The sequence below is a fragment of the Vespa mandarinia genome, chromosome 10 (genome assembly GCF_050613455.1).
Source record: "Vespa mandarinia isolate Hongniang chromosome 10, ASM5061345v1, whole genome shotgun sequence".
Lineage (NCBI taxonomy): Eukaryota > Metazoa > Arthropoda > Insecta > Hymenoptera > Vespidae > Vespa > Vespa mandarinia.
This window is the reverse complement of record NC_140819.1, coordinates 5,027,501-5,040,882: the sequence shown is the minus strand read 5'-3', so window position 1 is coordinate 5,040,882 and position 13,382 is coordinate 5,027,501. Positions and strand designations below refer to the sequence as shown.

General features: G+C 33.1%; 1 protein-coding gene across 10 annotated transcripts in view; it reads right to left on the bottom strand.

Moving 5' to 3' along the window:
- Positions 1-6,131: 6,131 nt before the first annotated feature.
- GluClalpha (glycine receptor alpha 1) overlaps positions 6,132-13,382 on the bottom strand; it is an 87,557-nt gene continuing 80,306 nt past the window's right edge. For 8 of the 10 annotated variants that reach the window (XM_035877001.2, XM_035877002.2, XM_085659853.1 and 5 more), the window contains 7 exons: positions 9,305-9,374; positions 8,992-9,145; positions 8,698-8,780; positions 8,402-8,536; positions 8,109-8,261; positions 7,438-7,718; positions 6,132-6,365 (listed from right to left, as the gene is read on the bottom strand). In XM_035877001.2, the coding sequence (XP_035732894.1) occupies positions 6,132-6,365; positions 7,438-7,718; positions 8,109-8,261; positions 8,402-8,536; positions 8,698-8,780; positions 8,992-9,145; positions 9,305-9,374 (1,110 nt within the window). Of the gene's footprint in view, positions 6,366-6,518; positions 6,680-7,437; positions 7,719-8,108; positions 8,262-8,401; positions 8,537-8,697; positions 8,781-8,991; positions 9,146-9,304; positions 9,375-13,382 lie in introns of those variants that run through there. The other 2 variants (XM_085659851.1, XM_085659854.1) reach the window with 2 other exon arrangements.

Below are 13,382 nucleotides of genomic sequence, written 5' to 3'. Positions count from 1 at the left end.
ATATCGTACGTGCTGTTCGTATTGTACTATATACATTGTATATGACTTTTTTTTCTTTTCTTTTTTTTTGTTGTTGAAGGATTTAACGTACGAATGCGATTAAAATGTTTGTTTTTGTTATAATACTGATTTCTCCGTCCTATCGATGAAAGTGTTTTTTTTTTTATTTTTTACTCTTTTTTTTTCTCCCTCTCCATCCCTCCCACCCTCTCTCTCTCTCTCTCTCTCTCTCTCTTACTCTTTTATCCTTTTCACTCATTTACAATTAAATAATTATCGAGATATTGATAAAAGGATGCGTACGAATGTAATTCGTGTCGAATATGAGTCGTAACGCGTTATTAACCATAGTCTCTCATTCTCTCTTGCAAATTATGTATATACAGACGCGTTACGAGTCATTTGATTTTTTTTTTCCTCCCCCCCTTTTCATTTTCTCCTTCTTTTTTTTTGCTTTCACGTGTGCGCATGCGTGTACGTGTGTGTTTCTTATAACCTCTTTTTCTTTTTTCTTTTTTTTTCTTTCCTATCTCTATTTCAATTTTCTATCCTGTGTCTTCTTTGTTGTCGAGTATATCGTTAAATTTACACGAAAGAAATAACAAAAGGCGATATTATGTCGTTCGATCGATCGTTCGAACGATCGTTCGATCGATCGATCGATCGATCTAGTACTAACAATAAATTATTTAAATGATGACAACTTCGCAAAACGAACCATGTATTTTATTATTATAATTTCTCATTCGCGGAAGTCTATATACATCATATTCTTTTTTTTTTTCTTTCTTCTTTTTTTTTTTCTTTTTTCTTATTTTCTCTTTTCTTTTTAAAAGATCCACATTGGAAGAATTGATAAGATAAAACACGAATTAATGCATACAGTGAACTAATTGGTTTCAATAATTTTAAACAATTTTTAATGGCCGATCCAAAGTGTTTTGTTAACGTCGATATCGTCGAATGATCGAGATTGATCGAGAATAATCGATTAGTAAAAGTTTGAAAAGAAATTTTTCTTACGTACGCGATCAAAATTGAAATTCTTTATATCTGAAGAGACGATATATATTTCTTTTAATCGTCCAGATAAAGAATTTGCAATACTTTTTTATTTTTTCCATTTTATTTATTTATTTATTTATTTATTTTTCTTTTTTTTCTTTTCTTTTTTTTTTTTCTTTTTTCCCCCATGCACGAAGTTTCGAGCAAACGATTGATCATATAACGGATGATCCATTATAGCTTTCTTTTTTCTCTCTGATTTCGTAAATCCCCTATGATTCTAAGCGAATGAACGAACTCGCGCTCAAGTTTTTCTTTTTTTTTTCTTTTTTTTTTTTTTTTTTACTTTTGCCCGGACAAATCATCCTACCAGAGAATCCCAGCAATGAAATAATCTGTTGAGCTTCGACTTTTCAGCTTTATTCCTTCCTGTCTCTTTCTTCTTCTTCTTCTTTTTTTCTTCTCTTTCTTACTTTCTTTCTTTTTTCTTTTTTCTTTTTTTTTCTTTTTTTCTCTTTTTTTTTTTTTTTTTTTTTTTTTTCATATATCTCTTTACACCAGCACGACGACGAATAATCTTGTCGATTAATTTTGCTTGTTTGTTTGTTTGTTTGTTTGTTTGTTTGCTTTTTTTTTTTTAACAATAAACACTGTATTCTCTTTATTTCTAAATATATACAATACGTAATACGTCGGATTGTTAACGACAAAATTCTATCAATTCGGATCAGCAACGAAATCGCATTATTTTTTAATTCATCGTTCTTAATCTTTTTACTTGTTTGTGTTTGTATGTGTTTGTATGTGTATGTGTATCTCTCTCTCTCTCTCTCTCCCTCTTTCTCCCTCTTTTTCTCTTTCTTTTTTTCCCTCCCCAGTTTTCCCCTCTCTCTCTCTCTCTCTCTCTCTCTCTCTCTCTCTCTCTCATACAGATTGTTTAAAAAGAAAGGAGAAGAGACCAATAGCAAGTTTTGTTTAATCGATTAGGAAAAAAAAAAGAGAAAGAAAAAAAAACGAAAGAATCACAAGAAAGGATAAAAAAAGGACAATTTTTTTAAGATTTCAATCTTGCTTTTCTGAAACCGATCTCGAAATCCTTCAGCACGAGCTTTTCGACAATAGTACTTATTTGATTTTAATTTGCTTGGACGTTAGATCCGTTCGTTCGACCAATTAAAAACAATTAAAAAATTCATCGTATGTACATATGTACGTACATATATATTCGTGTACATACGTACATGACGTACTTGCACCAACCAATTAACTCGCGCGTTTTTTCTTTTTTCTTTTTCTCGAACTGAACGAGTACGATGAACAAAAAGTGCTCTTCTCTTCGTAGGGAATAAATTTTATCCTCTTTTTTCTCTCTCTCTCTCTCTCTCTCTCTCTCTCTCTATCTCTCTCTTTCTATCTCTCTCTCTCTCTTTTTTTTTTCAATCTCTCCAACCCCTCTTTTCTCTATCTAGTCTTATCCAATTACAGTTGACTGATTGCCATGTAGATTGCATAGATTCTTCTTAGATATAATGTTTAATTCTACGGGATTATTCGAATTTCATCGAAAAGTTCATTATTTTTTTTTTCTTTTTTTTTTTTTTATATTAATTCTTAATTTCCTCTTTTCTACTATCACTATCACTATCTCCCTTTCTCTCCTTCTTTCTCTTTGTCTCTCTCTCTCTCTCCCTCTCTCTCTCTCTACCTGTCTCTATTTCTCTCTCTATTTGTTTCTCTCTCTCCCTCTCCGTTCTTTTTTTTTTCTCCTTTTTTAATTTAGATTTGTATCACATTATTTTAACGAGAATACTGTTTTCCCTTTTTTTGTCTTCGGCTTAATATATATTTTTTACGAAATAAGAAATAAATATTTTTCCTTTCCTTTATCTTTCTATTTCTTTTCTTAGCATTTTTTTATCATTTTTTTTTTATCCTTTTTATCTTAGATATAGTATTAACGATAATAAGTACGTATGTGTCGATACGTAGATATATGTTCACACAAGCGCAAACACACAAACACTCACATATATATATATATATATATATATATATATATATATATATATATATATATGCGTTTCTCTCTTTCTCTCATTCTAATAGTTTACTATCGATCAAGATTTTCCTTCAAGTGAGAAAATATTTTTCACTTGTCTTCCTTTTTCTGAAGGGAAACATCATATCCTTATCGACGATTAAATTATTGATTCTTATCTATCGTACGAGATTTCCAGCCTCGAGCGTTATGATATCAAGAAACCTCTAAGAACCTTAACACCTCTCGATCTTTGATAGATCATCAGAAAGAGAGAGAGAGAGAGAGAGAGAGAGAGAAGGAGAGAGAGAAAGAGAGAGAGAAAGAGAGAGAGAGAGAGAGAGAGAGAGAGAAAGGAAAGGTTAAAAAGTGAAAGAAAGGGATGGTGCAAGAGGAGGAGGAGGAAGAGGAGGACGAGGAGAAGATGTTGAAGGAGGAGGAGGAGGAAGTGGACAAATGACGACCATCCATCTCTTTGTTTTCTCCAAAGGAAAATTTTCATTTTTTTCATCGTTATTTTATCGTTTCATTGCCGCACCACCGAATCGACGTCCACGTCTCACAATTTTTACATTTTGTCGATTCCGATAAGAAAGAAAGAAGAAAAAAAAAAGAAAAAAGAAAAATGACGGCAGTCTCTTTGAAACGACAGCAAAATGAGACACGAAAAAAATAAGAGGTATGGTGGGTAGTGGGAGGGAGAGAAAGAAAGAAAGAAAGAAAGAAAGAAAGAAAGAAAGAAAGAAAGAAAGAAAGTAAGATAGAGGAAGTGAGAGAGAGTTAGAGAGTGTGTGTCCTTTATTCGAGATGGTCTCGCTTCCTGATTTCATTTTTTTTATTTTTGCTTTCTTCTTTTTTTTTCCTTCCCTCGTCTTTTCTCGTCCCCTTTTAGTCTTATTTTTTTTCCTTTTTTTCTTTTTTGTCTTTTTTTTCTTCTTTTCAACTCATTTAATTTCATATTATTTTGCAACTTTTAACCATTGTTTTCACTTTGCTCTTTTTTCTTCTTCTTCTTTTTTACTCTTCTTTCCTTCTTTCGTTTTCTTCCTTTTTTTTCCTTTTTTTTTTTTTTTTTTTTTTCGTTCGTTTGTTTATTTATTTATTTTCTCTTATTCTTTCCTCCCCGTTCGACGTTCGCCTTCAATGGCGATCACGAGACTGGAAATCTTACGATTGTATGCTTATATATTTATATGTATATATTTATATATATATATATACGCATATATAAAGGATTCACTGACTGCAATAACGAGTTACTTGTCTCAATACGTTAGATTTATAGTATTTATAAACTTATATGCATTGTAAATTGTTAACAGGCCGTGGCTATACAGGGCCCACTGCGTTGATTTTCTCTTCAGTCTCTGTGGCACGCGGTCTTCCGAATGTGTATGTGTGTGTGTGTGTTATATATATATATATATATATATGTATATATTTCTTTGAGCGTGTAAATAGATGTGTATACGTGTGTGTGTGTATGTATATATATATATGTTCCCTCTCTCTCTCTCTCTCTCTCTCTCTCTCTCTCTCTCTCTCTCTCTCTCTCTCGCTATCTATCTATTTATGTTAATGTATTCGTGTGTCCATATGGGCGCGTGTCCCTCGTTTTTCTGTGATTGTGTGTTATATAGTCGAGAGTATAATAATGGCACCAGCATATGTATGTATCAGTGTACGTGTACGTGTACGTGTGTAAGTGTGCATGTTCGTGTGTGTTTCCGTAATTCTCCCTCACGTTCTCTTTCGATGTGAAAGACAACGCGAAAGAGTTTTCCCATCACTTTCACGTCCGAACAACTTGTTGTCCCACATCGTTTTTTTCCTTATGACGAAGTACTCCCCTACCGCCGTCGTCGCCGAGATTCTTCTTCATTTTCATCCTCTACATTTGTCCGCCGTTTTCCCAATCTTCGAAAGAGTTATCTTTCCCTTCGACTTTCCCCTCTCGCTTGGGGTTCACGTGACCGATCAAAAATCGGCCTTCCCCCCTGTCAAAAAAAAAAAAAAAAAGAAAAGTAACGTTCATTCCCATTTTTCGATTAAGATAGAATAGTTTCGTGTCTTCAAACTCTGTTCAACTTTTTATTCCATTATCCATCCATCCATTAAGCTAATCTCGTTCATTCGATATCTATTTGTCTATCTATCTATCTATCTATCTATCTATCATCATCTTTCATTCTTTCGCTATTTCTTTCTTTCTTTCTTTTTCTCTTTCCTTTTTTTTTTTCTTCTTCTTTTCTTTTCTTTCTCGCAAACAGAACGCATCTCTACTAATTCGAACCCACGGTATCCTCGCCTCGATAGAGGTAAGCGGACCAGTAGGTTAGGTTGAAGAGGATGAACATGAGGGGAAAGGCTGCGCGCGATATGAAGTCGATTCTAGCGCTACCCTTGGCCTTGCAGGACAACCATCTGCACGTTAATAGACCCCAACAGCACCTCATCGTACGCGACGAAGAAAATTGCGGGAAATGATGAAAACGTTGAGGTGGTGCCGGCCTAACGGGTGCCGACGGTGGCGACGGGGTCGCCGTTCTCGACGGCGGTGACAAAGATGGCGACTGCGAAGATCTCGTTGAGCTTCTACAGGAATGCCTGGAGGTTCTTGGCGAGTAACGATCGTCCTCGAGCGTCTGTACGGGCGAGTACGACGACCCTGTAGATGTTTGTTGGGATGGTAGAAGTGGTGGTGGTGCGTGTAACGTTTGCTGTTGTTCTCTATGATGGTGGTGGTGATGGTGGTGATGATGGTGACGATAATGATGTCGACGTTGTTGTTGTTGTTGTTGTTGTTGTTGTTGTTGGTGTTGTTGTTGTTGTTGTTGTTTTTGTTGTTGTTGCTGCTGCTGCGATGGTTGCTGCTGCTTCTGCTGCTGCTTATGCTGCTGCTTTTGCTGCTGCTGCTGCTGCTGCTGCTTCTGTTGCTGTTGTTGATGCTGATGTTGATGTTGATGATTGTGTTGGTGATGGTGATAGTGTCGATGTTTAGGACGCGAACGATGTGTTCTTTCGTGGGAATAATGGTGGGGATGGCCGCGAACCACATCCCTTGATCCGAGCGCTTCCTCGTCGAGATTTACTCGCCCTCCGCTTCGTCCCGGAACAGGTACGTGGACCAGTACGCCAGGTTGAAGATAGCGAATACGATGGGGAAGAAAATTCGTGAGATGACGTCGATGCGCTTGGACCTCGTCGGGAACTTGGACAGCCACGACCTGCAGCAGTTTTTTTTTCGCGGTTGCATATGTATTTCGCACTGCTGCATCTTATCCATCGACATGGTATCCTCCGGGTGTTGGACCAGAGGCTTCTGAAAGAATTCGGTCGGTATTGAACCGTTAGTCGACTGAGCTAAGGTCCGTCCCCCTTTTTTTCTTTTTTTTTTTTTTTTTTCTTTTTTGATTTTCTCTCTTCCTTTCCTGGCCGTCGAGCAGGCGTTTCCCTTTCCTTTATTTGACAGCTATCCCTTGATATCTTTTCCGTTTCTCCTGTCAATTCCCGCTCGACTGCCAGGGTCAATCTTGTCAGGACCATATAGCCTTTCTACTATATCTCGGTTGGATCGTTTGAATGGATTGTCGATTGAAATAGATGCGGGCGGTGATAATGAATTAATCATTCATACTGGCCATTAACAATGAAAAATTGTTAATATCCACTAAGAATAAAGAGCAAATCTTCATCCATATTTGAACCTTATCTTCGTGTTAACGCATTTGCGATTTTGAAAGTTTTATAATCGAAACAAGATAAAATGGTATGCGATAAATGCTTTAAACGACGTTAATTTATTTGTCATCAATTTGAAAAAAATTCTTGATTACAAAATGATCTCTTTCTAACGTTAAAATGAACGAGTAATTAACGAAAACGTGATAAAAAACGGATAAAACTTTGTTCTATGCTCCAAACGATACATACAAAATGTAATCGGATCGAAAGTTCAATTCTCAATTTTCAATTATTTCTATATATATTTTTTAACGAAAAATCGATGTTTATAAAAAGAAAAAAAAAAAAAAAGAAAAGAACAAAAGGAAAAAGAAAGAAAAAATTCGCAGCCGGTAATTTTAAATTAGAGCGAAATCGCTATCCGAAAGGTCGCTTACGTAAAATTTTCAAACGTCCATAATATAGAGTCCCAAAGGGTTTTGCCATTTAATTTGAATGAAATGACGCATAGGAATAGGTTATCATGGCTTTTCTCAGCTATAGATATCGGGCGCAATTGAATCGAATGCATTAAAAATTGAATTGTCCATTCGATTATTGAAGCAATGACGTCGTTCTCATTCGATACGATTCTCTATCTTTATCGAAAGTGCGTTAACCATCGTTGATAGTTCATTATTAAATAATGATTTGCAAGGATGGATACTGACCATAGCGAAATTCGCCGAACCGTCCGCGTCGAGGACCTCCGATGTTGGATCGACCGAGGAGGAGTGTTCCATCTCACTCGGTGAGAATTTTTTATTTATGTTGTCACTGTGCATATCGCTGCGCGACGCATAATTCACCAGGGCGAATTCGAGAAGCGCACCAAATACAAAGGTCAGGCATACCCCCGTCCAAACGTCGATGGCCTTTGTGTAAGAGACTGGTGGCAGTGAGGCATTTATTCCCGATGTCTGTGTGGCCATCGTCAATAGTGTTGTCACGCCTGAATAAACATATACAAAAATTATTATCCAATTTTAATCAATCCCATTTCGATTTCCCGATGAGAGATACGTCACGTATCGAGAATCAATAACGAGATAATCAATTCTTGCCAATTATGTGTATAGAAGGATGAATCTTTGATTACGTTTGGGTATCTTTCACGTTTCGAATTCGACATAGGGTGTACGTATGTTTTAGGAAATATTTAAAAGATATTCGTGAAAAATGATTATAGTTCTTTTTTTTTTTTTTTTTTTTTTTTTTTTTTTTTTTTTTTTTTTTTTTCCTTTAGATTAGTTCCAATCATTATTATATATCGTATAATAAAGGAAATACGATCGTCTATAGACTCTCGATGTATGACGTATTATCGATTCATACTATTGACCTAACGATACTCGAGCAGGTACGGCACTTTGATCCAGCCAAAAAGAGACCCAGGAGACAATGACGAGCATGCAGCAGGGGATGTAAATTTGGATGAGATAGTAGCTGAATTCTCTTTTGAAGAGCAGGTCTACTTTCAGGCAACTATACTCTCCTGAAAAGTTAATGAAAAATTCGATTTTGTTTGTTTGTTCCTTTTTTTTTTTTTTTACCCTAACTTTTTATCCATTTCGTATATACGCAAATTATTTCCATAGACGCCACAAGCGTTTTATTCGTACTATTATTACTCACCGGTATTGGTTCTACTGTTGCAATAATCGGTGAGAAATTTTTCAAGGGTGAACCTAGGCAGGTGTAAGTTCTTAACAACCTGGACGGGATCACCTTCTTTCCAAAGGAAGACCAAGTCGGTAGTCGTCCATCCGTCTAAAAAGAATGTTCACCAAAAAGAAAGAAAGAAAGAAAGAAAGAAAAAAAAAACACGAAAAAAGAAAGAAAAAGAAAAAACGTTTCGTAAGTATTATCCGAATTGATTACAACTGATATAATTATTTACTACGACTAATTTATTTTTAATTTAAACTTACAACTGGCCATGCGTAGCGAGCAAACTTGTTTGTCCAGAGGATACAATTTCAAATTCATGGGGCACGAGAGTGTCAATGATATTCTGCGGGAAGATTACGTGAAACTTTGACGATGGATTTATGTATCGTGTGAAATAATTAAGGGATGCGCCGCATCGTTAGAACGTTTATGGCTCATCGATGAACGAGAGAGATAATTGTTTTGTATTGTTTGGAATAATTTTATAGAGTAATAATAATAATAATAATAATAATAATAATAATAATAATAATAATAATAATAATAATACGTACCGTATACTGTAAAGAACCGAACCATTTGGAAAGATTCGTATATAAACGTTGGGCATAATAATATTATGAAAATGACCCTCCTTCTCATTTGAAAAGAATAAATCCGGCATCCATACGCGATTGGCTTCTGTTAATGTTAAATATCTCAGTCGACCTGAAACATACACGAAATTCGTTTTATATATATTAAATATATCGTTTTATGTATGCATGCACACCTATGACATTATTACGATATCGTCGAAAATGGGAATTCTTCTTACAAAGGAGTACTTTTTATTAAATCATTAAAAGTAACATTAGGATTACGTACCTCCGAAGTCATTAAATTTAAGTCTCTCGTCTAACCATTGTTCCCGAAATGTTAATTGTACGGAGTATTCCTGTAGGCACATAATCGTATTTCAGAAACACAGAGTTCAACAAAGTTAATAACACGGGGTAGATGGGGACGCGATTATTGGGTTATACGGAGAGTAGAACTACGAGCAAGAAAAATAAATAAATATATGGGACAAACGATAAGAGCACTTTTTTAATTAATGTTAAAATTTAATGCATTTTTGCTTTCTTTTTTCTATTTCTTTTATTTTTTTTTCTTTTTTGCCTCTTTTCTTTTTTTTTTTTTTTTTTTTTTTTTTTTTTAATTAACGTTCGAAATGCACGGAATCAAAATGAAATTTCTGTGACAGAGAGCAATTAAAGTTAAAAGTTTGATGTACTCTTACGAAGATTTTCCTGATTTAATTATCGCGATCGTCATTTACACATCGAATTTGTTGAATTTCAATTGCACTAGAAATCGATAAATTTCTAACGCAAATCGTTGTTGTTGTTATTATTATTATTATTATTATTATTATTATTATTATTATTATTATTGTTATTATTGTTATTATTGATAGATTGAAATTTGACATGACGTTAATTTCGAACTAAGTTATCCATGAATTTTTTTTAATCAATACTAAAGATAAGTAATATGGCAAGGCAATTAAAAAATGAAAAAAGAAAATAAAACTAAACGAACAAACGGGATCTATTATAAATTTATTGATTACTATCTTACGAATTGTACCTTTAAAAAAGTTAATAAGTCTTTTGTTCAAAGTGAAATAAAAATTTTTGTAAATTTGAACATCTCTAACTAACAGCAACGATTTGACGATAATATCTGTCAATCGACAAAATCGATCTATTTTTAGTAAAATCAAACATTCAACAGTAAATTCCGTTGACCTCGTTAACATCATTAACGAACTTGCCGGAATTATTGATCCGTGTTCATCGTTCGTAATTATCTTAATGATTTATAAATTTGTCAAGAATCAATCTCTGTTACGAAGAGCGCGAAACGGGGGAAACGTTAAGCAAACATTTTTTATGCAACTTTTCTTTCTTTTTTTTTTTTTTTTTTTTTTTTTTTCTGTTAAATTAATTACATTCAATCATTCCTATTGGATCAACGAAAATTCATTATTATTCTTTATCCTTACGAATCTTCCTTTCGTTAAGCCGATCATAAAAGAAAAAAAAAAAGACAAAAAAAAAAAAAAGAAAAAAAAAAGAAGAAAAGAAAAATCGTCCATTTTATTTTATTTTATAATTCTTCTTCTGTCTCATATCGAATCGTCATGATGCAATGAAATAATGCAATGCCTCCAGTCGAGATTTTTCTTTCTCGTTAACTCGGTCAACGTTCTCTTGAATGGTCATTTAATTTGACGCCGCTGAGAAGTCATTGGCGCCTTGCTTTTCTTTTTTCTTCATTTTTTCTTGTATTTCTTTTTTCGTTTTCTTTTTTCTTTTCCTTCTTTTACTTTTTTTTTCTTTTTCTTTTTTTTTTTTTTCCTTTTATAATCTAACAACATTGTACGGACTTTTGCGTTCTGTGCAGGATCAATCCTCGATCGCAGCGATAATTGATACTGCACTTGGATGACTCGATGAAAAAATAAATGATTTTTATATTATGCATATATATATATATATATATATAAACTTATATATAGTTATATATATACATTTTTTTTTTATGTAAATTATTATCACATTATGTATGTGTTTTTGAGAGAAGAAAATCACTGTACCTTTTTTTAACGAAGTCCTTGAAACAACTCAATATGGTATTGCCTTATCATTATCTATGAACTCAGTCATTTTATCGAAAATCAAATTAATTTTCGTTCGACTTATCGTAGGAACAAATAAAAATGATAAATCGAACGTACGTAGCGATAGAAAATAATCCTGACTTTTTGTCGTTTAATTAATTCATTCGTGTATCATCATTAAATAGAAAAAGAGATATAAAGTAATACAAGATAACGCAAAGGATAGAAAATTTGTTTTGAGAATTCGTGATAACGTTTTCTTTTCTCTTTTGATCTCTAATTTAAACAAATATTAAAAAGAAATTAAACGATAGATAATAATTAAATCATTCTGGCGACGAATTGGTTCATCATTAAAAGATTCGTATTGGAAAAAGATAAAGGTGTTAAAAAAAAAAAAAGAAAAAAAAAGGAAAGGAAAAAAAATCATTGGAATTAAAGAGTTTCTTTTCATCTGATCAGTTTATAAAAGTTTATAAAAAAAAAGAAGAAGAAAAAAGAAAAATTCATTTTTTACGTCACTTCGTATAATAAACATACAGGTTGTTCGTAATATATATATATGTATATATGTATTTGCATGTATATACATATGACATAAGTATCTATATGCACTCGTGAGTTGGCAAATCAGGATGTCCCAAAGGACATAATGTGAAGACACGCAAAGAGCTCATCTAAAGCTCGTTAGAAAGTTAACTAAGCTAGCTTTCCCAGCTTTTATTAGAAATTGTGATCTCGCGTTGATTGTTCGCCAAAGGTACAGTGATTTTTCTTCTTCATTTCTTTTCTTTTCTATATTTTGTTTTCTTTTTTTTTCTTTTTTTTTTTTTTTTTTTTTTTATATATTCGTGCTTTCTTATTTGTACTCTTCCTTTTTTTTCTTTTTTTTTTTTTGTTCTTTCCCTTATTTTTATCTTTTTTTTTCTTTTCTTTTCTTTTCTTTTTTTTTCTTTTTCTTTTTTTTGTTTACTCCATCCAAAGTACAACGAAAAAGTACGTACATACTACGTCGACTACCCCGAGGAAGCGGAGAAGCGACATAGTAGAAAAGTTCTCTAACATGGCGGGTGTTTAGTTTGGTAGAGATTTTCTTTTTTCTCTTTCTTTTTTTCTCCTTTTCTTTTCTTTTTTTTTTATTTTTTTCTCTTTTTTTTTTTCTATATTAATATTTTTCAGTTTTTTCTTCCTCCTTTCATCCTACTATTCTCTCTTTCTTTTTTTTTGTTTTTTTCCTTTTTTTTTCGTTCTTCCTTTTCAATTGTTTTTAGTCCTGATTTTTGGAAAAGAAAGAGGGACTAGTTTAGAAGAAGAAGAGAAAAAAAAAAAAAAAAAGAAAGAAAAAAGAGAAAAAGAAAGAGAAGAGTAAAAAGAAAAAAAAAAGAAGGGGGAAAAAAGAACGAGGAAAAAGCATTCCAAGGCGATCAAATGCACGCATGACTGGGTTCGAACAATCATTTTTTTTTTTTTTTAAGGATTGATTATCATTTTGTTTAAATCAAGGAGAGAGAACGAGGAATTGCCAAGGTGTATGGAGGCGGAGGCTAAGAAAGTTATACGTTACGTTGTGTTATGTTACCTTTCTTTTCTTTTCTTTTTTTTTTTTTTTTTTTTCTTTGGTCGAGCAAAAGATTTAGCTAGAGAAACGAATGAAACTATCGCATGCAGCAAAGAGAGAGATTTACAATCTGTGCCAGAGATATATACAACTAAGATATAAAACTACTACTACCATTACTAGGCTTTAATATCATACCTATACATAAATATACACACATATATATATAATTGCGATTAATTATAGCACGATATAGAAATCGTTAAACACAATGATTAGCTCGAACGATTAAAGCAACATTATATGTAAGTAAGGTATACATAATGTAGGAATACATTATATATGGAGTACATGTATATATGTATATACATATACGTATATTATTAATTATTGTTTATAAGCACTTAAACAAAATAATTTCATGCATATTATTGGCTCACGGTTCACAGTTATAGATCCAGCTTCGGATGGACCGTCCATAGGCTGCGTTCCGTTCGTTCCCTATTTCAGAGGGGGGAAGGGAGAGAAGTGCTTCCACTTTTTTTTTTTTTTTTTTTTTACGTGTGTTTCTTTACTTTTTTTTTATTTTTTTCCTATATTTTATGTTTTCTCTTTTGCCATCTCTCATTTCGATCTATAGAAACTATCGAATCGCTAAATTCTCTGGAAAAAAAACTCGTTCTTCCATGAACGTGTTTGCTTTTTTCATCTCTATGAAA